At 42.5% G+C, this 25,553-nt stretch overlaps 1 protein-coding gene across 10 annotated transcripts in view; it reads right to left on the minus strand.

Annotated features, from left to right (window-relative positions):
- The window catches only part of EXT2 (exostosin glycosyltransferase 2), a 198,752-nt gene that overhangs the window by 162,271 nt on the left and 10,928 nt on the right, over positions 1 to 25,553 (minus strand). For 5 of the 10 annotated variants that reach the window (XM_077963089.1, XM_077963086.1, XM_077963087.1 and 2 more), the window contains exons 2-8: positions 24,217 to 24,329; positions 22,576 to 23,141; positions 21,543 to 21,632; positions 17,298 to 17,414; positions 6,958 to 7,153; positions 4,958 to 5,097; positions 1,775 to 1,868 (exon numbers count right to left, since the gene is read on the minus strand). In XM_077963089.1, the coding sequence (XP_077819215.1) occupies positions 1,775 to 1,868; positions 4,958 to 5,097; positions 6,958 to 7,153; positions 17,298 to 17,414; positions 21,543 to 21,632; positions 22,576 to 23,141; positions 24,217 to 24,318 (1,305 nt within the window). In that variant the 5' untranslated portion in view covers positions 24,319 to 24,329. The remainder of the gene's footprint in view (positions 1 to 1,774; positions 1,869 to 4,957; positions 5,098 to 6,957; positions 7,154 to 17,297; positions 17,415 to 21,542; positions 21,633 to 22,575; positions 23,142 to 24,216; positions 24,330 to 25,553) is intronic. The other 5 variants (XM_077963091.1, XM_015114420.3, XM_028833497.2 and 2 more) reach the window with 1 other exon arrangement.

Raw genomic sequence — 25,553 nt, forward strand, 5'->3', positions numbered from 1 at the left:
AACGAACATGAGGATGTTATAAAGAAACTGCAGGGAAGCTAAAACTAACCTGTGATTTGTGTTCTAACCAGAATGCCAAAATGTTGTACAGATGAGGTCACTGAGGCCCAGAGAAGGCAGATCCTTAACCTAAGGGTACAGAGTTTGTAACCCACAGAGCTGACACCAAAGCCAGGCAATCTGAGGTAAGAACCTACAGACTCAATCTGTGTCTAATAAGAAGTTCACTGTCATAATAAAGAGGGTGGACTGAACACATCCACTGACCCCTCTCTCTCCTAAAACCCTAAAATGACAAAGAGGAATTTTCTAAATTAAGGTATGCATACCCTAAGATAAATGAAAGACAAGATAACAGCATCAGAATGTGGAAGCTGAAAAGTAGAGGAAGAAGTGGTAACTGATGCTATAGACTCAAGACAGCAGCCTCCTAAATCAGCCGAGAAAAACTTGAGTCACATTGCAGAGCCCCAAGTCAGGGGAAGAGTGGGGTTCAAGCAGGAGGACAGACTGAAACTTTAAGAAACAGTCAGAACATCAGATCCCCTCCCCACATAGCCAGGCAGATGCACTGCCCCCATCCAGACAGAAGCCTGTGGCCCATTCCTGGGACAAGGCCAAATGCAGGCTCTCTGCCTGAGGGTGGGGGTGCTGAACTAACAGCAGGGGGTTGCAGGGGGCAGCTATGCACTTACTGCTGAGAATCTGCCAAGCCTCTTTTCCGGCTCTTCTCCCACACAGGTGATTTTGACAAAGATTAAACCTTTTTAAAAGTCCATTAAAATTTTCTGGGCCAGGCGCAGTGGCTCAAGCCTGTAATCCCAGCACTTTGGAAGGACGAGATGGGCGGATCATGAGGTCAGGAGATTGAGACCATCCTGGCTAACACGGTGAAACCGTCTCTACTAAAAAAATACAAAAAAAAAACAAAAAACAACAAAAAAAAACTAGCCGGGCGAGGTGGCAGGCACCTGTAGTCCCAGCTACTCGGGAGGCTGAGGCAGGAGAATGGCGTAAACCCGGGAGGCGGAGCTTGCAGTGAGCTGAGATCCGGCCACTGCACTCCAGCTTGGGCGACAGAGCGAGACTCTGTCTCAAAAAAAATAAAAATAAAAAATAAATTTCTGGGACAGTCTTCTTAACTTTTTCACCTTGCTTGATATTTAAAGCCAATTAAATGTCCTTCAGAAGAAAGAAAGGGAAGCAGGACTCAGGGAGACACCAAGTGGAGTATGAGACAGTCAGAGAGCAGCCCAGGGAATGGGGCATCAGAAGGCAGAAGAGAAATTTGGAAAGAGAGGCAGGAAAATGGCAAATGTTCCAGAAGAGAGGGGAGGATTCCCAATTACAAAGACTGACTGAACTGGGAACCTGGCTAGTTTGTGCAGCAATACCATCATGGTCAATAGCTACACAGAAGTATTACCCTGAATGGTCCAGCTTCCATGGCTGTCTTAGTCACATGACTATCACCTGCTGTGACTACAAACCCTCCAAAGAGCTTCAGCTTTGCATCTGCTATGGTAAGACCCTAAAATTGCAGTAGGCTTACCTCTGCAGAGTTCTCTGAGAGTTATTATTTCAAACCTTATTTGACGCAACTTGCCTAACACTAATTTCCTATTGTTTAAGTTTGGTTAGTTGATCTAGTGGAGGAAGTAAACCCCAGTCAGGCATTCAGCTCCTGTCCCTCTGTATCCAAACAGTCAAGGCCACCATTTCAGTACCACCCATGTCACATCCCCAAGAGGGCTGCTTGGACTTGGCCTCTTACCTGTCTCTGCATTTCTTCAATCTGTCTTTGAGGGATGCTCTGCAAAATACTGTACACATCTGACATCTTTTCTTCTGGTACAACCACAGATGCTCTGGAGACAACAGCAAAACAGTTTACATACACACAGCCCTTCACAGAAAGCATTTCTACACACAGTCTTGTTTCATTCTCACAAGCAGAAACAACACCCCAAACCTCCTTCAGCCCCACATCCCTTCCGGTAAGTATTCTCTCTTTCCCCTCCCTTCCTCACTGGCTGAACTTCTCAAAGGAGTTCTCTTACATCTTCATTTTTTAACCTCCCACTCCCTACTCCATTAATCTTTCATCCTGCCTCCACTCCACTAGTGTGCTGTAGCCACACTGGTATTCTTTCAGTCACTTGAACACACCATGCTCTGCCCTACCATAGGGCCTTTGCATGTGAAATCCCACCCACCTAGTACACTACTCTTTATTCCCTTTCTAAATTAACAAACACTTTTCTCCTTTAGCTATCCATGCAAATCTATTCATTTATCTGGTGTATATTTATGGAAGCCCTATTATAAGTGTTAACCCAACAGTGAATTAATCAGACAAGGAAGGCGAGAGAGTAAGCAGGCCAGGAGAATGCCTGGGGAACAGCATTCCAGGCAAAAAGTCTAATAAGCAAACAGCCCTGAAGAAGCACCATGGAAGCCAAGTTCCAGGAACAGCAAGGAGGCTATTGTGGCTGGAGCAGAGTAAACAAGGCAGAGAATAATACCAGGAAAGAAGAAATGGGACAGATAGAGTCACAGCAAAGAGTATTGTAGGCCACTGAAAGACTTGTGCTTTTTTTCTGAGATGGGAAGCCATGAGAGGGTTTTGGGCAAAAGCATGATATAACCTAATCATGTTCTAACAGGATCATTCCATCTAAAGTGTTAGAATAAACTACAGGAAAGCAAGAACAGGAGCAGAGAGAACAGCTGGGGAACACTGCAAAAGCCAGGCAACAGATGCAGATGAGGGAAGACTTGATGATGGGGATGACAGGGTACAGCCCACAGCGTTTGCTAACAGATTAGATGTGGTGGGTAAGAGAAATAGAGGACTCGACAATCACTTTTCCTTCATTACATTTAGCAGAGTTTGTAATTACATTTGTATAAATTAAAGATTAAACTCTAACCCTCACTTCTGCAAACTCGGCCACTCCATTAGGACAGAAAGTGTGCCGGGCTCCACTCACCAGTGTATCCTCAGCACCTGGTATATTACTGTCTTGCACACAGTGAGCACTTGATAAACATTTGTTAAGTAAGTAAATGATTTCCACTATACAGATGGGAGAACTGAGACTCAAAGAAGATTAAGTCATTTGCTCAGATCAAAAAGTCAGCCAGTAAGAGAGCTGGTTATCTCAACCTAGGCCTTCTGACTTTCAATCCATATTTAGCACAACCCAAGCAGATCTAGATTCAGACTCAGCTTAGAGTTACCGCCTCTGTGAAGCCCTCACCAATGCCACGGCCAGTGACAGTGTGTGTCTCCCCCTCCTCCTGGCATCCCATCCAGTCACAGCTGTCTCATCACAGGATTTGGTAACTGCTGATTTACTCCTCTGTCTTCCACCACTATACCATGAGTGTCCCCGAGAAAAGGTTTGGCCTTGATTGTCTCCCTACACTTAAGGTAGTACTTAGTAAATAAAAGGTACTTAATGAATGCTTTCATTGGGAGATAAATGCTGGAAGTGGCTCATCGCTTCTCTAAGACATGAAAAATAACTACTTGCTCTCTTCTTTCAAGCTGAGTTAGGCAGTTAGGCTCTCTCCTCTTTGGGTTTCCACTGTCCCCTGTGCATACACCTGCTCTGACATTTACCATAAAACATTATCACTGGTTTATCTTCTCTCACTAGATTCTAGTCTCCTTGGAAACAGAGACTCTATGTTACTCACAAGAGGCTTTCCAATCAATGTGAGATGAATGAATAAATGAATGAATGAATGAATGAATGAATGAACTAGAGCTATTCAAGTTGTTCAAATACTGTGGTGATCAGATTTGGACAGAAATATCGAAAAAGTTGGGAGAGGAAAAAACCAGTAAACATTTGAGGCAAGAAAAAGACTGAGAGATAGATATGAATGGAATTAATTTTCAACAACCTTCAACCTGCAAAATCTTGGGAAAATGAAGGATGACAATAGAGGGCTATTCTGTTCATTGCAATATAAATGGCGAATACCCAGTAGAATGGAACTGGGTCCATCTGTACACTGGGAATGTCCCTAAGCTTTCATCTACATAGAGGCCCTCCACCACCAGCTACAACATTATGCAAAATCGATAGAGACTATAGACCAGTGGTTCTCAACTCTGACTACAAATCAGAATTACCTGGGAGCTTTAACATTCAGAGCACCCAAGAATTAGGCAAGGCTTTTTTTTTTTTTTTTTTAAGTTCTCTAGGTGAGTCTACTCTGCAGTCAGAGTTGAACACTGGTCTAGGCTTGCAGTTGGTAACCATTTTCCGAAAAGCAACAGTCCCCAACCTTTTCGGCACCAGGGACCGGTTTTGTGGAAGACAATTTTTCCACGGACTGGGTTTGGCAGGGAATCGTTTGGGGATGAAACTGTTCCACGCCGATCATCACGCATTAGTTGAATTCTCATAAGGAGAGCACAACCTAGATCCCTTGTATGCACAGCTCACAGCACGGTCCACGCTCCGGTGGTAATTTAATGCCACCACTGATCTAACAGGAGGCAAAGCTCAGGTGGTAATGCTCAGTGGCCCGCTGGTCACCTCCTGCTGTGCAGCCCGGCTCCAAACAGGCCACAGTCCAGGATTTGGGGACCTCTGTGATAAAAGGCCAGATACTGATATTTTAAGCCCTGCATGTCATCCAATTTCTGTTGCAATTACTCAACTCCGCCAATGTGACACAACAACAGCCAGACTATATATAAAGGAAGGGACATGGCTGTGTTTCAATAAAACTTGACTTACAAAAACAGCCAGCCTGCAAACTGGCCTCAGTTTGTGAACTGCTCTAGGCCAATGTATGAACTCTCTTGATGGAAAATAGAGAAAAACTATCTGTAGTAGTTCTTGAACCAGGGTATACATTACAATGACCTGAGGGGATTTTATTTATAATACACGCAGAACCACTAGTGTAGAGTTTACCAGAAGGTACTACCCACCTCTTCCAGTCAAGAACTTCAGAGAAAGGCAAAATATAGGAGTCTGCAATGACAACTGGGACACAACCAGCTTGTAACACATCGCTCAATATTGCCTGGCCCAGCCGAGCTCCACGAAGGACCACACAGAAAGTAGCCTCCTGCAGGAACACAAAGAGGTAGGAGATTACAAACTAGTTTTGCTGATCCACTAACTTTGATCCCTATAGACCACAAAGTTTCTACAAGGGTTGACGCCAAGCAATACTGAGGCATCTTGACACAAAAATGCCAAAAGACAACAGCTCACACCTGTAAAACTTGAAAAGTTTAAATGGCTGCAATGTTTTGTATTAATATTTCTGCTCTTCAGTATTGCTTCAATGCCACCACTGTTGGCCTTCTGAAAATGTTCAAAGTCAATGTCAAAGTCTTCCTCTAGACAGTTAACAATGTGACTTTCCACAAATGGGTCTCTTTAGGCCCTAGTGTACTATGTAAACACACCACAGCACACTGTCTGACATCTCTTACAGTACTTACCTCAGCCTACCTTATAATGGAATTATTTTGTCTGGGAATTTCAGGCTCTCTAGAAGACCCCCTATAGGGAAGGTATCAAATCTCTTTTCATCTTTCTACCCCCCATAGCATCTAACAGTGTGCTTTTTATATAGAAGATATTCATTTCATGAATTCAATGCCTCTGAAAAGATGTTAAGACTGATATGTTCTATAAAAAAAAGAAATCTAATGAAAAATGTCTTCCTCATTCACTCCCTCAAACCCCCTCAATGTGGGGAATACTTGGGAAAAGGAGAGACGTACCACAGAAAAAACAGTTGCAATAGGTAAACCAAAATACAGAGACCCTAACTATCTAACTTCCTGTTTCTCCCAGTTTTTGCCTCTTAAGGAGGGGAAAAGATTAAAAAACAAAACAAAACAAAAACAACAACAATTAAAAAAACACTAATCTTTAAAGCTACAGAAAAGGAAAGTTCAGTGAAAGAAATAAAGGAATCCAATATTCCAAACACCTCTGGGGATAAATGAGAAAAGCAGCAAGAGGAGAGGAAGAGAAGTCATCGTGGTGCCCGGAGGTGCAGGTGGAAAGCTCCCCTGACCTCGAGAGTCAGCATCCAGATGTGGACACATGTGCTGATAACCATTTTTCCTGTCTAGACAAAGGTTACTATAAATACTCCTGCCCTCATCACCACTGTTACCAGCCAGACATTCCAGAGGGAGTGTAGCACTTTTTGAGTGTATTTTTACAATCCCGGTATAGGCAACTCTCTGGAGATTTAAAAAAAAAAAAAAAAAATCACACCAGCTCCTTTATGTTTCTTCTTTAACTAACCTGTGCCCATTTTAAATATTTAAGTAAACAAAGCTCAATTTCTCATTTCCTAGCCCCCATACCATTGGAATGTCAAATATCCTACATATAAAACATCCCCAAAGGGACTGCTTTCCCTGTGGTTATAGAAGTACAGCCATTCCCATTATGTAAATAAAGGACATGCTACTGACAGGACATGCTAAAGGTGGCAAGAACACCAAATACCAAAACGATAAAAACAACCCCCAAACCCCTTCACTCCAGGGGAAGTTCACTGTGGCTCTGTAGGCCAGTATGGTCAAGGGATGCAAGTTGCCACCTCAAAGAAGAAAATTTCTCTGGACTGCCTTATGAATACAGGGGTAAAAGCAAGATACATTTGCCTGATTTGTCCATGTGGCTTCTCTGTGAATCTATGAGATTTGTGTTTTTGAAGTATAATGAATATCTGAAAGGAGTATGAACTCTCATAGGCCAAGCAGCTTTGCACGAACACAAGACACCAGACATCCAAGTACCTCAAGGTCTACGTGTCCAGTAAAGAACAATGCTACGTTTTCTTCCCCTTGGGTAATTCTAGTTGCATGTGGAAAACAACTCAGGATTGTTGGGCTCAATTTTAACCCATGGAAGCAACATCTACCGAGCCTTGGGAGAGGTAATGAATGACATTCACCTGTAGCACCTGTGGGTAATCGAAGACCTGGTGCTTGTGGCAGCGCTTACGGATAGAAAGGCCACCCTCTGAGAGGTTGGTGCATTTATCAAGCACTAACATTGACTCTCCGTGTTTGACCTGGAGGGCTTCTAGGTCTTCTCTGTACTCGGGATGGAGACCCACCTGAGACGATATGAGGAAGTATCGCCGCGGACTACAAGGGAAAAAAACAGGTGATTGGCAAATTGCAGCTGGTATGTTAGTCAAGGTAAGACAAACTTTGATATTAAACTTATGGCACTGTTTCCTTACCAGTCTTGACATCCACTGATTTTTTTTTAAATTATCTTCTGTAGTATTAGTAAATATTTAACATATTATATATGGTGAGAAGGTAAGATATGATTCATTCACACACTGAAATATTATGCAATCATAACAAATCTTATTTGGGAACAGTTCTTGATATTGTGAGGAAATGCTTATAATATGCTAAGCTGACAGCGCATGCTATAAATATGTGTGTGTGTATGTAGAAAGAGAGAAACTAACTGATTATTTGGAAGGCACATCAGAGTGTTGTCTTAGTTACATCTGAGTCCCCCATCTAAAAGGCCCTGGAAGCTGGCTGCATTCTTCAAATGGGGGAAGAGGGAAGCTCGATGGGAAGCACTGGCATGCAACTGAAGGACTCTGGAAAGGGCTCCTCCTGGCTGTTGAATAGCATCCCTGTGCAATGGAGGGGCTCCAGGGAAAGTCCCCATCATCATGGCCACATAAATGGGAGGGAGACCGAATTGGTAGTTGAAAACAAGAAGTAGAAAAAACGATCTTCATTAAAGCCTGGAATCTCCAGTCTTAACATCTGGACGGCAAGGATGTGTAAAAGAAAACAGAGAAAGAAAGATCTCCAAGGGTCTAGTGCCATGCAGATCTTCACAAGAGACAGAAATGGGAACACAAAGTTAGTAAGCCTGAAGTCAAGGGGACGATTTTGGGGAGACCAGATGGGAAGTAATTCCCTCCTGGAAGACAAGACCCCCACAAGACAGACAGAGTACAGAACATAAAAGCTATACGGGTTGAGCATACCAAGTCTGTAAATCTGAAATCCAAAATGCTCCAAAATCCAAAACTTTCTGGATGCCAACATGACGCTCAAAAGAAACACTCATTGAAACAGTTTAGATTTCTGGATTTGGAATGCTCAACCAAGAGTATAATGCGAATGCTCCAAAATCTGAAAAAATCAGGAATCCAAAACACTTCCGGTCCCGAGCATTTTGGATAAGGGATACTCAATCTGTTTAGGCCGAGGGACCACAAGGAATCAGTGTCAAAGAGAAGAATTACAGAAAGCATGTTCCAGGAAGAAATGAAACACTCATCAGGCCTAGAAGCAACACCCAGTGAAATCTAGCTCAAACTGGTACAGCCCAGGGAAGATACTAGGACTACATATCTCTCACAGGCAACGCCACCACGCAACCTAGAGTTTGTGAACCCATCCTTTTTTTTTTTTTTTTAATTGTTTTTGGCTTTGAAGAGAGAATGGTAATTGTTACTTTCGCTTAGTTACTCAGACTTGTTTGGAAGTTCTAGCTGGGGAGTATCTCACTCAATAATTATACTCTAACTGAGAACGTCATCTTCTTTTACAGAGGATTAAGCTTCAGGTCCAAATCACATAAAGCAATGAGTGAAGGTGAACACCCGCCTAACCAGCCAGACTAGTCAAATAAACCCAGAGAAAAGAGCAACCTATACCACAGCCAGGCTGCTTTTACATCCTCAGAATCAATTCTTTTTTTGGCCGAACTAAGAGCAAAAGGCACTTCCCACATCACAATTAAGAAAAAAAGGAACCAGCAGACTCCCTAGAACTTCACTGTCTAATAGCGACTAGCCACCTGAGGCCATTTAAATTAAACTAATTAAAAGTAAATAAAATTAAAAGTTCAGTTTGTCAGTCACGTTAGGCCCATTGCCAGTGCTCAATAGCCATACGTGGCTGGGGGCTGCCTGACAGCACAAATGTAGACCATGTACTTACTGCAGAAAGTTCTACTTAATGGAGCCGTTCCACGAGGTAGGCGAGAGTCAGAGGCCAGGGTGAGGGTAAGTGAGATAAGAAAGATATACAGCAGCAACCCAGCAGGGAGATGGTTTGGATCAGCTGTACAGACTGGTTCCTTTTTCCTGGCCCATTTCTTCCTAAATTACAATTTATTGAGCAATATGTTGAATATTTATAGCCAAAAGTATTCTTTGTAGACATTGAAACAGGCTTTTGAGTTCTACTCCCAGCCCTGAGCCTCAGTAATTTTTCTTTTGTAAAAGTATTAATTTTCAGAGGATGACTTAGTGATGGCGAGATCACATATAGGGAGCACACACGGTTCATCTCAAAGTAAACACCATTTTTGCTCAAATTATTTCTATAATCAAACTTACCTGTTTAAACTAGAGGAAAATTTATAGTCAAACCCACAAGACAAGCAGGGAAACTTCCTCAATAATTAAAGCTATTCAAAAATGAAATGGACTGTCTGGTGAGTTGGTGATTTTTCAATATAAACCAGAAACTTTTTCAGGAAAAAGTTACTGAAAACTCATGCTTCAACTAAATGGTCTTTAAAGGTCTTTCCAAACCATAAGATCCTGGTTCTTTGAAGGATCTCATGGATGTTTCTGGAGCCTTTCTCTTTAAGTAGAGCTGATAGCACAAAACTAGTGTTCTACCCTCTCCAGAAAAAGAATAAACAGGTGGGCATCCAAGAGGGGTGAAGAGGCTGTCCAGGCAGAAGTGCATAGAGTGTTGGAGTCCCAGAGGGCATTTCTGCATGGTCGGGTGGGGAAGAAGGCGCATGTGGAATGTTCAAGTCCTAGTGGGGTGGGAGCTTCTGCTTAAGAGAAGAGTAGTAAGGTAGCCTGGCGCAGGATGTCAGAGCCCCAGAAGGGAAAAGAAGGCTTCTGTGCTGGGGTAAGGGTTATGGGGATGCTGGAGACCAAGTGAGGTTAGGAGGGCATCTGGGCAGCTCATAACAGAGTGTTAGAGCCTGGGCAGGCTGAGAAGGGTGCCCAAATTGTGGGGAGAATGGTGGTAATGATAGCATCACTCCAGCGCTAGAACCCAAGAAGTGTGAGGAAGGCATCTGTGCCAGGAGGGTGCAGAACAGCACAACGTGGGGGGTCAGAGTCTGAGCAGGGATGAGGAGGGGTAGGGAAGGCCTCTGTGCAGTGTGGGGGCAGGGGGACAACAGAAGTTTGATTAATACAAGAGGGTTGATCAAATAAGTAAAGATATTGAGGATAATGGGAGCCAGATTTCTAGGAGTCAGAGAAGGGAGTTACAAATATGGAAAGAGAGAAAACCAGAATGCCCCTGCAGTGTCGGATGGAACTAGAGATACTGAGATGAATGCATGGTTTTCAATACAATAGATAGACATCTATCTGTACAGATATAGAAATAAATACAGATGTCGATGTGTGGTGCTCAAAGAAACTCTGAAGAAAGACTCTGGGTTAGCTTTCACTGATAAGAAATAAAGTTCTATTTTAGACATTCAGTTACCAGGATCACTGGATCCCCACTCCACTGCTACTCCATTTTCAACATAAATGTGTAGATGTGAACGAGTCTAAAAATGTGTCCCCTGCTTGCATGCTGGCTGTCCCTGACAGGGCAGATGGTTGAAGGAGTATGCCCATTTTAGTTTTAAGCCAACTACATTTTAAGGTGGATTTGTTTTTCTTTTAAAGGCTAAAATGACTATCTATGGCTTTCATGTCTCCTAGCAGCACTGATATCTAAGTTTAAGCAAAACCATGCTGAGAACTTGAAGTCTCCCTCAATAGTAACAGTTGTAAACTCCCAATTTAGTTCCTTTTAGAAGGAAAATGACAAGAATTCCAGCTGAGGCCAAAACAGCTGTGAGAAGCAGCTATCAATAGCAACAATCATCCGCTTTCCATTGAACAAATACTGACAGAGATTTAAAACAAAAATAAAAGCAAAGCTCTCGCTATTCTGTATAGCCCACAAGAGATGTGGGAATTCCCTTAAACAGCAACTCTCACAAGGACCAACAAACCCAAAACACTGCCATGAGGTGGCCCACCCTGCCTTCTCCCAAGTCCCTGGCAGGACGATGAGTCTGAACCTGTCTTCACTTTTTTATTTTTTTTTGTCTGGGTTTTCGGGGGCAGGGAGGGGTGGTGGTGGGAGATGTTGTTATATAAAAGTTAACACCACAAGAGCATGGCCAGACTGCAAGCTGGCACCAAAATGGACAGCACGGGCCCAAGCCAACTTGCAGAAATTGGCCAGCAGAGGTAGGTTCATGCTCAGTGCAGACTGACCTTTCGGTGCTACCCTGAAGATAAAACAGACGCTCCTATCGGGTTATGGAACCACAGAACTTTAGAAACTAACTAACACCTTTTCAAAGGATCCAGTTAAAGATATTAATTCCGGCTGAGTTATACACAAAAATTAGAGACACTAAATTACTAGGAAAATACCACCAATATATAATCTCTGAAACTAATTATATATCGATGTATCTAAATCTCTGAAACTAATTATCTGAAAATGAGTTTTACTGTTTGGAGTGGTTTTTCTCCTTTGTTTTATTTTCACTAAAGCTTTTATTTGCAGTTTTCTTCCCTGGATTAAATCTGAAAGGGATCAAGAGTCCTAAACCAATATAAGAGAGCTAGATTATATGAGAGGGATTAAACAATAAAGAGAGAGTTTGGTTCACGTGGTCTCAAGAAAAGTGCACTTAAGACAGAGGCCCACAGGCAGCTGAGCAGTCGTAGCAGACCAGTCCTCACATGTCACTCTCTGCCTCACCCAGGGTTTCTCAACCCCAGTGCTGCTGACATTTGCACTCAGTACTTCTTGTTGTTGGGGGCTACCCTGTCCTGTGCAGAGAAGGATTAACATAGCAGGCCTGAGTGTTCTCCTTAGAAAGGCTTGCTTATAAGTTTGGTTTTTGGCTGTCATCTGGAAACTTGGATTTGGAGAGGGTTCCCATCATCCCTGGGAATGATAAGGGTGGCTCCCTGTGTTCAAACTGCACACACATGTGGTTTATGCTGAACACATGCTTTCCTTCTAGGAGTCTGGAAGTTTGGCACGTGCCAGGCAGAGACAGCCTATGCAATCAGCTCCTAAGAAAGGCCCTGGGTGCTAAGTCTCTGACGAGCTCCCTTGGTTGACAGCATTTCACAAGTGTTGTCACAGCTTGCTGCTGAGGGAACTGAGCACATCCTGTGCACTCCACTGGAAGAGGGTGCTTGGAAGCTTGTGCCTGGTTTCCCCCAGATTCACCCCATGCGCCTTCTAACTCTCTGACTGTGCTGTGCATCCTTTTGCTGTAATAAGTCACAGACATTAGTTCAATTATATGCTGAGTCATGGAGCCCTCCTGGCAAATCATAGTAACTGGAAGTGGTCTTCAGGACCCTCTGACATACATCCCCACAGTCATGGCAGTCAAAAATGTATATATATATATATATATATATATATATATATATATATAGCCAAACGTCCCCTGGGGAACAAAATCATTCCCTTTCTCCTGATGACAGCCAGCAGTCTAGCCCAATATTTGGCCCAAACAGGCCTTCAATAAAGGTTTGACTTGAAGTGAACTGAACTCAACTGAATTGAATTAAATAATTTCCAGAACAACTTTAGGAGGAAAAAAAGAGAAAAAGAACTGAATAAAAACTTTTAAAATCACACAACAGATTTAAGTAAATGCTCACAGAAGCAGCAAACAGAGAAGTAACTCTTTTCTCTACTTACAGTTATTTCTATCTCATGCTACATAAATATGCCAAATTAAGATCCTAGGCACATAACAGAAACTTGTACCACCCCCGAGGGTACCAGCTGGGCTAATGTAGATCATCCTTTCTGAGTTTATGAAAATCTAACCTTGAAATAGGGCACTGAATTATACCAGTTTCTTCTGTCCATGAATTCACTGTAAGAATTATTTGTGTATTTCCATTTTGATGATAATCCAAAAACTTAGTTTGGGAATAGTTTTGCTCGTATTTAATGATGAATACTACTAAAAAATATTCAACTTCCAAGTTTGTATTTAGTGGGCTAATGAGATGAGAGAAATGCTTAAAACGTAAATCATAAAGCAGTAGAGTAAAACACAGATAGAATCTAGGCTGTGAGTATACATGATGTTCACTATAAAATTTTTTAAACTTTGCTATCTGTTTGGACATTTTCATAATAAAATATTGGGAAAAAATATGAATCATGCATCTGCACCATATGAAGATAAATGATGTCACAATATGCTATCTAAAGGGAAGCTTCTAATGGTTCAAATAGAAAACATGGTTAAAAAAAAAAGTACATTGTCACCCAACATACAACAGTATAGGCACATCAAACCCAGCAAACCCATAATTAACTCTATATTCACCTAAAAGATGCAATCCCATTTCAAAGAAACAGCATCAGCTATCATATTAAATTATGTTAATCTGAATGTTATTAGTTTTATAGATGTGCTTATATTTAATTTGTAAATTTGTTTCAGTTTTGTAGTTGTATAAGCGCAGACAGTTTAGACTTTTTAATTTATATTTACTTATAACAAAAATAGTTAATTAAAATGCAAGGGACCTTGAATAGTCAGAAAAACTCTGAAAAAGAAGAACACAGCCTGGGCAATATCACAAGACCCTGTCTCTACAAAAATTTAGCCAGGCGCGGTGGCATGTGCCTATAGTCCTAGCTACTTGGGAGGCTGAGGCACGAGGATCGCCTGAGCCCAGGGGTTCAAGGCTGCAGTGAGCTATGATTCCACCAATTCAATCCAGCACTCCAGAGTGACAGAGCGAGACTTTGTCTCTTAAAAAAAGAAAAAGGAAGAACAAAGTTGGAGAACTTACATTTATTTCAAAACTTAATACAAAGCTATGGTAACCAAGACAATGTGGTACTGGCATAACAGACATATAGACCAACAGATTCGAATTGAGAATCCAAAAATAAACCCATATATCTATGAACTGCAAGTAACCAAGGGTACCAAGACCACTCAATGGAAGAAGACTCGTTTTTTCAACAAGTGGTGTTTAGACAACTAGACATACACAAGCAAAAGAATGAAGGTGGACCCCCACCTTATACCACATACAAAAATTAACCAAAATGAACCAAAAATCTACATGTAAGAGCTAAAACTGTAGAATTCTTAGAAGAAAACGTAAGGGTAAATCTTCATGGCCTTGGATTACGCAATGGTTTCTTTAAAATGACACCAAAACTGCAAGTAACCAAAGGAAAAATAGATATGACTTCATCAAAATGAGGAACTTTTGTGCATCAAAGGACACTATCAAGAAAGTGAGGCCAGGCGCAGTGGCTCACGCCTATAATCCCAGTACTTCGGGAGGCCAAGGCAGGTGGATCACCTGAGGTCAGGAGTTTCAGACCAGCCTGACCAACATGGAGAAACCCCGTCTCCACTAAAAATACAAAATTAGCTCCCTCATGGTAGCACATGCCTCTAATCCCAGCTACTTGGGAGACTGAGGCAGGAGAATCGCTTGAACCTGGGAGGTGGAGGTTTTGGTGAGCCGAGATCGCGCCATTGCACTCCAGCCTGGGCAACAAGAGCAATACTCCGTCTCAAAAAAAAAAAAGAAAAAAAAGAAAGTGAAAAGCAATCTATAGAATGGGAGAAAGCATTTGCAAATCATGTATTTGATGAAGGTCTAACATCTGTTATAGATAAAGAATTGTTACAGCTCTACAATAAAAAGACAATTCAATTTTAAAATGGGCAAATGATCTGAATAGACATTTCTCCAAAGAAGTTATATAAACGGCCGATAAGCACATGAAAAGATACTCAAAATTATTAGTCAGTGGGGAAATGCAAACCAAAACCACAATGAAGATACGACTTCACATTCACTAGGATGGCTAGAGTAAAAAACACAGGAAATAACCAGCGTTAGTGAGGATAGGGGAAAATCGAAACTCTTATACTTGGCTGGTGGGAATGTGAAATGGTGCAGCCGCTTTGGAAAAGAGTTTGGCAGCTCCTCAAAAAGTTAAACACAGAGCTACCGTAGGACCCAGCAGTTCTGCTCCTAGGTCAAGAGAACTGAAACCAGCTTTACACAAAAACTTGTATACAAATGTTCATAGCAGCATTATTCCTAAGAGCTAACAGGTGGAAATAATCCAAATTTCTATCAACTGATGAAGAGATGAACCAAATGTGGTATATTCATATGATGAAATATTCAGCCGAAAAACAAAGGAAGTACTGATTCCGTGCTATGACATGAATAAGCCTTGGAAACATTACGCTAAGTGAAAGAAGACAGGTACAAAAGACCATTTATTGTATAATTATATTTATAGGAAATGTCCCGAATAGGCAAACCCATAGAGACAAAAAGCAGATTAAGGATTCTTGCTGGGGACAGAGGTTAAGGACTGACTGTTATTGGATATTAAGTTTATGGAGTGATGAAAATGTTCTAGAATTAGGTAGTAGGCCTGATGATAGTTGCACAATTTTGTAAATATACTAAAAACCATGAAATTGTACACATTAAAACAGTAAATTTTATGGTATATAAATTAATCTCAATTTTAAAAATAAAATAAGTCAACTCTGGGAGTCCATGAAGGGAGAAAAATCCAAGAAGATATCCCAAGCAACAAGTTCATGAACCACTCAGTCTTGCTCTGCACTTGCCTAAGGGTAGAAACAAAAATGTCTCAAGCTCACCTGGGCTTTACACATCGTCCACATAACAAAATTTGCTAAGTGAATGGCTAATGTAAGTTTCAGAATTTGGTCCTGGGCCACATGGCAGAACATAAACAGGAGCGAGATGTCTTCTCCTGAGAAAAGTTATCTTACTTCTCAGAGTCCACAAGGGTTTCTCAGGGGACATTTGAGATACTTAAAGAATGGTTCCAATGTTCTCCAAGCAAACTATTTCCACGAGACCCATTTCTCAAACCAAATATGACATTTTTAGTGTCACAATTTATATATCGGTCACCTCTGCTTCTGAGAACTTCCACACAAGTAAAGGATGCTTTTGTTATGTTTGTTTAATGCTTATTGAGATTCTCACCAGGAAACAGCACAATTTTTACATAGACTACAGAAAAAAAAAGGTTACATCCATGCTCCACATCCACGTTGTCAGCCCTTTTCATTTACTCCCTCATATACTAAAATATGAGCCAAGAAATGCCACACACTGAAGATATGGTAATTTAAAAAAACAGCTGGATGCAGTGGCATGGGCCTACAGTTCCTGCTACTTGTGAGGCTGAGGCAGGAGGGTCGCTTGAGCCCAAGAGTTTGAATCTAGCCTGGGCAACAGAGCAAGACTCTGTCACTTAAAAAAGCAAAAAAAAAAAAAAAAAAGCAAAAACAAAAAACTAACCTCAGCTTCACTGCATGTACAAAATCCAAAATCCAAACAAGACAGGCTTTGAGCAAGACATCACGATGGGCATCACATGTGTCACTCTGGGAGACGTGCAGGCTGCTATGTGAGCACAAAGCACAGGAGCCAGTGCAGGAGCCAAGAAGGTACCCCCTCCACCCCACCCCAGAAGGTGGTTTCAAGCTGAAACCTAAGGCACCAGCAGGATTTTAGATCGATGAAGATGAGGAAAAAGGTCTGCAGACAGTGGAGAGTGTGTCTACCGCCCAGAAAACGGAGAGAAAGCACAGCGTGTTCTAGGAACTGAAAGAAGTAAAACGTTCTCAGACACAAAGCTAAAGATGCAGATAGCGGTCAGATGACAGAGAGCCTTGAAAGACGTTTTAAGGACTGTGGGCTAAGGACCAACGTGAATCTTATCCTAAGGAGCAATGTGAAGCCAAGGATCAGACTTGAGGGTAGCAAGACCCTCAAGAGGCAGGGAAACCACACAGGAAGCCGCTTCGGCAACCCAGAGGAGAGATGACAGTTCCCTGGTCTAGGGTAGAGGAGGAGGAGTCGGGGAGCAGATAGACCTAGGAAGTATTTAGGATGTAGAATCAACAGGACTTCCTACTTTGATATAGGAAACAAAGGAGAGAAAGGAGTTAAGGATACCACATGGATTCCTGCTTTAGAAAACTTGGTACACAGCACTGTGAATTTACGGAGATAGAGAAAACTGCAGGATGAATGAGACTGGCGTGGAGGTGGGAAAGATGGGTGCCTCAGGGACCCTGCCCTGGAACTGATGTTTTGGTTGCTTTGATGTCCACCACGCTAAACCTCGTCAACATCTCACAGATTCAGTAAAGGCAAACCTGGCTGGGATGAATGTACCTTACCCTGGTCCTTTCTCTGGAAGATCCACCTCAGCTGACAGTGGACTATAGACAGGAATGCTGACATCGTAGCCTTGCCGGTAAGTCCACGTAGAAAAGCCGCCGCCAGCTAACAGGGCCCTGAGAGCAAAGGATTTTGTTAAATGATGAGAAAGAAGGACTTTATTCTGATACACCCTGTGGAGAGGAACAGGAATTACTGAGTCTTTATTATCAAAACCAGCTAATGTTTACGGAGTCATTTTTCTATAAAGACACTGTATTAAATGCCTTATACACGCATCTCGGGGCCATCAGCTGCATTCTATTCTTGAATCACCAGCCTTCCCCAGGGTCCTAAATAACCTTTCCTTACTTCCCAGTTTTTAAAACACATCATAGCCCAGAGGACACCTTATGGACAGCCTCTCTGCTACCTTACTCAGATCCCATTTACCTCTCCCTAGTCATACTTTATAATTAAACACATTTACAGTAACAGGAATAATAACAGTTCTGCATGGGAAGACTGGTTGGGGCAGTCATTTACCAACCACTGACTGGAATCTCAGAAGACAATGGGCCTGCAAAGCAGTGGTGGCCAGAAAGTATCACATCTCATATCGCTTACACCCCAGCCTCTCTTCAGTCCCTGCCCCAAGCAGTTCTTTCCACCATCATCCCAGAGCTACGTGTCAATCACGTAGCCTCCACCAGCTCTCACTGTCCATTCCAGCTACTTAGTCTTATTAACCCAATTCCCTATACAGGAAGCAGAACCTAGAATTAAACCCTCAGTCCTTCTCTTGCAGTTTGCTTGTATTAGCCTTTACTCTCCTTAATTAGAAAACAGTGACCACATTGTTTTAACTGGATCCAGCAAGTAGTACAATGACACTTCATCAGAGAAAGGAAGCAGGTGTTTATCACACCAACTTTTACTGTTATTCTCTCCCAGGACCCCAAACCCATCAAAATCACTTTCTAAGGCAGAACTCTGCCAATTGCACACACCACAAAGTCTGAGCCAAGATGTCTGAACTGAGAAACCACATTTTTTGCAGTATTGATTGCTACCAATCCCCTCCCGGCCCTGATGACAACCTACATTCCCTTCTAACATGACCAGTTTAGGTTCAAAGATTTTGAAACCACCCCTGGAAATCCCACTCTGTTTGTTTAAGCTTTATGAAACCAAGAACTGGTGAATGAGGTAACGTGCAGGCTAAAAACTTCTCCAGCTGCCGGTCTACTCTGTAAAATGTAATGACTATCCTTGGTACCAACATACGGTCTTATTTTTCCTGATTAGCATGCAGCACTGAATCCGTCCAACATGAATTTGGGCAGGTTCCATGACCATGATGGCAAGCAGACTCTGTGGGCCCCATGGCCTATGTGCAGACAAGCAGACAATCCATGTCTATGGATGCAATATTCAAGCACCCGGCAGTCCAGGTAAGCCAGGGTCGTGGGTGATTAGGCTATTACACTCACAGCCCCAGAGGAGAAGTGGGTGTGCATGTGGAGAGAAAGGAAGCAGGTGTATATCACATCAACCTTTACTGTTATTCTGTCCCTGGGGCCCCAAACTTGTTATTCTGTTCCAGGGGGTTAAGGTGAACGTTCAGCACTGGCAGTAGGAAAGTAGCAATCGGAAGCATGCCTTACGCTGAAGATCATCCACATGCAATCTCTGTTTGTCATCTCAAAAAGAGCCACGACTGCAGCTAGTCAAACTGGCCTCCTGCCAGCCCTGCTACTGACAAGACTTTAACTTTAAAGCACTGTATCTTCTTCTGCCAAGGTCTCCATTACATTATAATGGAGAAAATATTGTAAGCATCCCTTGCTTTACAGAACACATGTTTTACATTGACTGAAAAGTGAATTTCTGAACAGCACATTCTGTTTTCCCATTATGTATACCAAAATCAGAGATCAGTTCCAAAGTTGCAAGAGACTGAATAGAAAACCTGCAGCTAAAGAAGTATTAATATGATGATCTGACTCAGGTCAGGCCAAGTATTATATCACTGGAGGTCTCGCCAGCATTTTTAGCACTTTGCAGGGCTGCCTGATTCTGGGACGTCTCCTCTGACACTGAGCCTTCCTCCCCATCGCCTCGTATCCTCCACCCTCCCTAACCCAGTGTTGGGCATGTTTTCTCCCAGCTCTCCTGCTATCTAAGTATTCACTGAGGCTGCAAGTTTATCCTTCGCTTTCCTTTAAACCATGCATGGAATCAGGCCTGCAAATTCCTCAAATATAAAGCTTCAGGTTTTGCACAAAACAAAACCCAAAAAGCAGACCGATTCAATCGGTCATCCTTATTTGTTCACTGAGTCAAACAAACTGTAAAACAATATTTATGAGACAGGTAAACATGAGCAAAGGCTAGATATTTACTAACTATTTACTGATATGGAAAAATTACTGTTAATTTTCCTAGCCCATCTGTTTTCTAATTTCCAAACAATCTGACATGCAGCTCCCGTAAAACCATTCTGCATTCACTGTTCTTACCTCCTTTGAATCCAGGAGCAAGGATGAAGATTAAAAAAATTAACAAACAAATCTACTATTCCTTACCCCAACAAGACAGCCACCTAAGTTTCAACATGAAATTTCCCACATGCAAAGATAAAGAAGGACTAGATGGCGATTCATTACCTGCTATAGGATTGGCTATAATCACTTACAAAAATATACGCACAGGAAAAACTATTTAGCCTTCCTGATCCTAACACCTAAACTCTAGCATGTACTCACACTTTCTCCTGTCTACTTGACACCTTCCTGCAGAGAAATGCAACTGCATTTAACATGTGCACTTCATAAAAATACAATCCAACTCCCATACAGATGCATATACCAAAATGTCAGCAAAAAGTGAAATGCCCCAAACAGAAAGAAGCCTTTCTGCAAAGAAATCCAGAAAAGGAGATGGAGACTCTGCACTCCTAACAGCTCTTCTCCTTCCCTTCTCTGTTCTCCAAAGTATTTCACTTCCTCAGAACAACCAAATCCATAAAACAGTAGCCCACTCAGGAACAGGCACACCTGCTCTGGGGCTGAGAGCCAAATCCGCAATTGCCCTGTGTTCAGCCACTTCCTACAGCATTTGTGCACCCGGACTGCCCTCTATCGTCCAAAATGGTCTCTACACCTAAGCTGAGGGGTGGTCCTGGAGTGTTTGTCTCTTCTAGTTATAATTGTATTTCCAGACAGAAACTCAAAACTGACTTTAGATAATCACTTAAAGCAAAGAAGGTTTAGATTTAATCTTCTGGGGAAAAGGAGTACTAAGTGTCGATTTTCGTAATTGATAATGTTAGCCTCTAACAAGTTGAGAACTAACCTCAGGCTGTTCTCGGGCTAATAGCTCAGGCCGTTGCCTTTTCAGTAACAATGATTTTTAAGAGTTAAACGCCAACTGTAATAAGACTGGTGATAAACGAGTTTAGGTGAACTCTTAACACTCCTATACCTTGAGTATTGCCCAGGACCCTTATATGGGGCCCCAACTTTCTACTTTCCTCAAAGCCTTGAACCAAGCACTAAGGGAGGTCCCTTAAGGAGCACCTCATACCAGAGCTTTCCAAGAAAGTTCACACCCAAATGTTTCAGTCAGTGGAGGAAAGGGCAGATAAATACAGCGAGGGAACTCAAAGTCACTCTCATGCAGTCATGGCCACCCCACACCACATCTGCCTATTTGGAAGGTTATTCTAGAAAGAAGGAAAGGCAAGAGGGGCCAGTAATGAAGGCAGGCAGGCAGGGAGGGAGGGAGGGACGGAAAGAACCCTGCTGACTGAAACAACAGAAGGTAAATGAGAATCAGCATGCCCCCATTGCCCTCTACATTACAGGCTTTGGGTATCACTTTGACATATCCACGCTGCCTTCTCTCAGTAAACTGTGCATGTACTTGTGGCAAATGCTCCCGAATTCAGAGACAGCTAGCACAAGCCTGGCACACTTTCGGGGGCTGGATGTGTTACACTCAGAAGTGCACAACCCAGAGTGGGAAAAGAGTTTTAGAGGCTATGCCAGGACATAGGCCCTAACCGGTTTTCCATAAAAGATTTAAGCACTTTTAAATCTTCAGGAGGAAAATACTTAGGACAATTTTCTAGTTTAATAAACAATTCTGATTACAAAGTATGCGGTAGATTTAGGAATATAATTTCACATGAACAAAAGGATCTGGCATTTACTTAATCCTCAGAAACCCGTCATAAGGACAGCCCCAAATATGCCTCCTACCTGTCTCTGGGGACATCCAGGGCCGTGTTATAATCTGGGGGACCTCCAGGCAACATGTTGAACAACAGGTGATTTGTACCTCGATCCCACCTGTCAAGAAATTTAAAACGTAGGAGAATTCATGTGTCCACTATGAAGAGACAAGAGTCAGTTACTGGATAACAAGTACCAAGGATCCCCAAGCCCAAATAGGGCCGCTTCTCAGGTATGCTAAGCAAACTCCTGGAAATCCTAACAGCACATCAGACACAAGTCGGGCTCCATGACAGAAAAAATGGACGGACGTGTACTTCACGCTTGTCCCATACAGAACTGCTTCTAACAATGAAAAGTTGAAAACTATCCAAATGTTCACCATTTGGTTAAAGAAACACAAATACATTAGAGAAGCCTGGCTAAATATACGGTAGAACATCGGCAAAATGGAATACTATGCAACCCTTAAGGTTATATAGTAAAATAACATAAAGTTATGTCATAATTTGGAAATATATTCATGATATATAAGGGAAAAAGCAAAAGAGTATGTACTGTGTGATCCCATTTGGGACAAAACGTTTATATACACACGTGTATGTATATTTTTAGTAACATCAAAATATTAATAATGTTTATCTCTTAAGAGGCAGGATTTTGGAATGAATCTTAGATTCTTCTTTTTGCTTACCTGTATTTTCAGACTTCTTACAGTGAATGTGTATTATGTAAGTGCTAAGAGGAGGCGGGAGCACGTTTAGATTTAAAAGGAAGAATATAGGAAGAAGAGCCACCCTTAGTTTGGAAACTCTAAGAGGCTGGGAACCCACAGCAGTAGTGCCGGAGACGGCAGACTACTCTTCACGGGCACACAGGCAGACGCTGCCACACAGGCCTCGTGCTGCAAGTCAGTCCCTTCAACACACCCCGTCCTGCAAGAAGACAGCATCGGGAGGCCGACTCAAGAGCAGAAGCATTCCCATCCTTCCCTTCCCTTTAGTTCCCTGAGGGCCACTCAAGTATCTCTTGGGCGCTGGGCTGTACCAGTGTGAGATACCTAGAGAGCTGGGCCAACGCTTGCGCTGTCTCCTTGATGCGGAGTGTGTTCTGGTTAAGCACATCGATGGAGGGAACAAACAGGCAGGCCCGGTTGATGTCATCAGTGTAGTAGTCACTGTCTGAGATGGCTGTGAGCAGTTCATTATACTCCCGGGAGATGGTGTTGCTGACAGGGACGCCAAAGTCATCCACGTACTTTTTCAGAGCATAGATATACACCTTGATTTTGTTCTTTGGGTTGAAGCCACAGCGGTAGACATCAAAACACGTGTGCATTCTGCAACTGAGATCCCCGCGCTCTGGGATGGGACTGTCGGCTGGCAGCCTGACCACCGGCACATCACGGACGCTACGCTTCTCTACATTCCAGTCATTTGAGGACTCGATAGAATGGGGCCAGAACTGAAACATGCCAGTGGCAATGAGGCCCAGGAGGACAATGGAGAAGAGGGTGATATAGTAGATTCGGTGCTTGGTCTTCATTCTTGGGATGAGGGCAGGACCCCGGATATTATACTTGACCGACGCACACATAATGACACAGACAGCCTCTTTCTCACACTCCTGGTCATCAGGGAGAGAAATAAGAAAAATCGAGTGTTTAGGATGGCAAATGACACTTGAAAAGACTATTCAACTTTTTTTTTTTTTTTGAGAAAGGGTCTCACTCTGTCACTCAGGCTGGAGTGCAGTGGTACAATCTCAGCTCACTGCAACCTCCACCCCCTTAGGCTCAAGCGATCCTCCCACCTTAGCCTCCCAAATAACTGCGACCACCACGCCCAGATAATTCTTTGTATTTTTAGTAGAGAAGGAGTCTTGCCATGTTGCCCAGGCTGGTCTTGAACTCCTGAGCTCAAGCTATCAGCCTGCCTCGGCCTCCCAAAATGCTAGGATTACAGGCATAAGCCACCGCGCCCAGCCTTGACTTTTAATGTACCTATTTCTTTCCCTAAAGTGGTGTGGTGAAATAACGAAAAGGGATTTTGAACACTTCTTATAAACATGGCCATCAGAGAAATGCAAATCAAAACCACAATGAGATACCATCTCACACCAGTTAGAATGGCAATCATTAAAAAGTCAGGAAACAACAGGTGCTGGAGAGGATGTGGAGAAATAGGAACACTTTTACACTGTTGGTGGGATTGTAAACTAGTTCAACCATTATGGAAAACAGTATGGCGATTCCTCAAGGATCTAGAACTAGAAGTACCATATGACCCAGCCATCCCATTACTGGGTATATACCCAAAGGATTATAAATCATGCTGCTATAAAGACACATGCACATGTATGTTCTTTGCGGCACTATTCACAATAGCAAAGAATTGTAATCAACCCAAATGTCCATCAGTGACAGACTGGATTAAGAAAATGTGGCACATATACACCATGGAATACTATGCAGCCATAAAAAAGATGAGTTTGTGTCCTTTGTAGGGACATGGATGCAGCTGGAAACCATCATTCTCAGCAAACTATCGCAAGAACAGAGAACCAGAACCAAACACCGCATGTTCTCACTCATAGGTGGGAACTGAACAATGAGATCACTTGGACTCGGGACAGGGAACATTACACACCGGGGCCTATTATGGGGGGGGGGAGGGGGGAGGGATTGCATTGGGAGTTATACCTGATGTAAAGGACGAGTTGATGGGTGCTGATGAGTTGATGGGTGTAGCACACCAACATGGCACAAGTATACATATGTAACAAACCAGCACGTTATGCACATGTACCCTAGAACTTAAAGTATAATAATAATAATAAAACATTTAGAAATATATATCTAGATATATGAATATACATCATATATAATTTATTTAATATTTAATACTGCATATATTTAACATAAATATTAATTCATAATATAAAATATTATTATACCCTATCAATACACATTCGCCTAAAGCAGAAGCTGGCAAATGTGGGACTCTGGGAATGAGGGCTCGGACCAAGGCAGAAAAATCAAAAGTGGAATAGCAAAAGACAGTTATTTTATTTCAAAACACTTGCTTAATGTAAAATAATGATTTAACTGGACAAACTGATGCTTCATTATTCCAAAATCTGTTTTTAGCCTGGTGCGGTAGCTCATGCCTATAATCCCAGCACCTTGAGAGGCCGAGGTGGGTGGATCACCTGAGGTCAGGAGTTCGAGATCAGCCTGACCAACATGGCAAAACCCGTCTCTACTAAAAATACAAAAATTAGCCAGGCATAGTGGCATACACCTGTAATCCCAGCTACTTGGGAGGCTGAGGCAGGAAAATTGCTTGAATCCAGGAGGTGGAGGTTGCGATGAGCTGAGATCATGCCACTGCACTCCAGCCCAGGTGACAGAGCGACACTCTGTGTCAAAAAAAAAAAAAAATCTGTTTTCATTCACTTATTCATTCAAACCATTATTGAGCACCCACGATGCACTGTGAAGAAAACAAAGATGAAAGTAAAGACCCCACTCTAATGAGGGAGAGAACACAAAACTATAACAAAAGGCAGAATGTAAAAACACCACTAGGAAAGTATCAATAAAGTACAAAAGGGTATCAACAAGAAAAAAAATTAATCTTTCACGTTTAAATAAAACATATAGGCCGGGCGCGGTGGCTCAAGCCTGTAATCCCAGCACTTTGGGAGGCCGAGACGGGTGGATCACGAGGTCAGGAGATCGAGACCATCCTGGCTAACACGGTGAAACCCCGTCTCTACTAAAAAAATACAAAAAATTATCTGGGCGAGGTGGCGGGCGCCTGTAGTCCCAGCTACTCGGGAGGCTGAGGCAGGAGAATGGCGTGAACCCGGGAGGCGGAGCTTACAGTGAGCTGAGATCTGGCCACTGCACTCCAGCCTGGGCGACAGAGCGAGACTCTGTCTCAAAAAAAAAAAAAAACATATAGTGATGATTTATAATGAAGGTGATAGTTGCATTTAGATGAATGGAAGAAATGAAGAAAGGATGGGGCAGGA

Source organism: Macaca mulatta, chromosome 14, assembly GCF_049350105.2.
Source record: "Macaca mulatta isolate MMU2019108-1 chromosome 14, T2T-MMU8v2.0, whole genome shotgun sequence".
Taxonomy (NCBI): Eukaryota; Metazoa; Chordata; class Mammalia; order Primates; family Cercopithecidae; genus Macaca; species Macaca mulatta.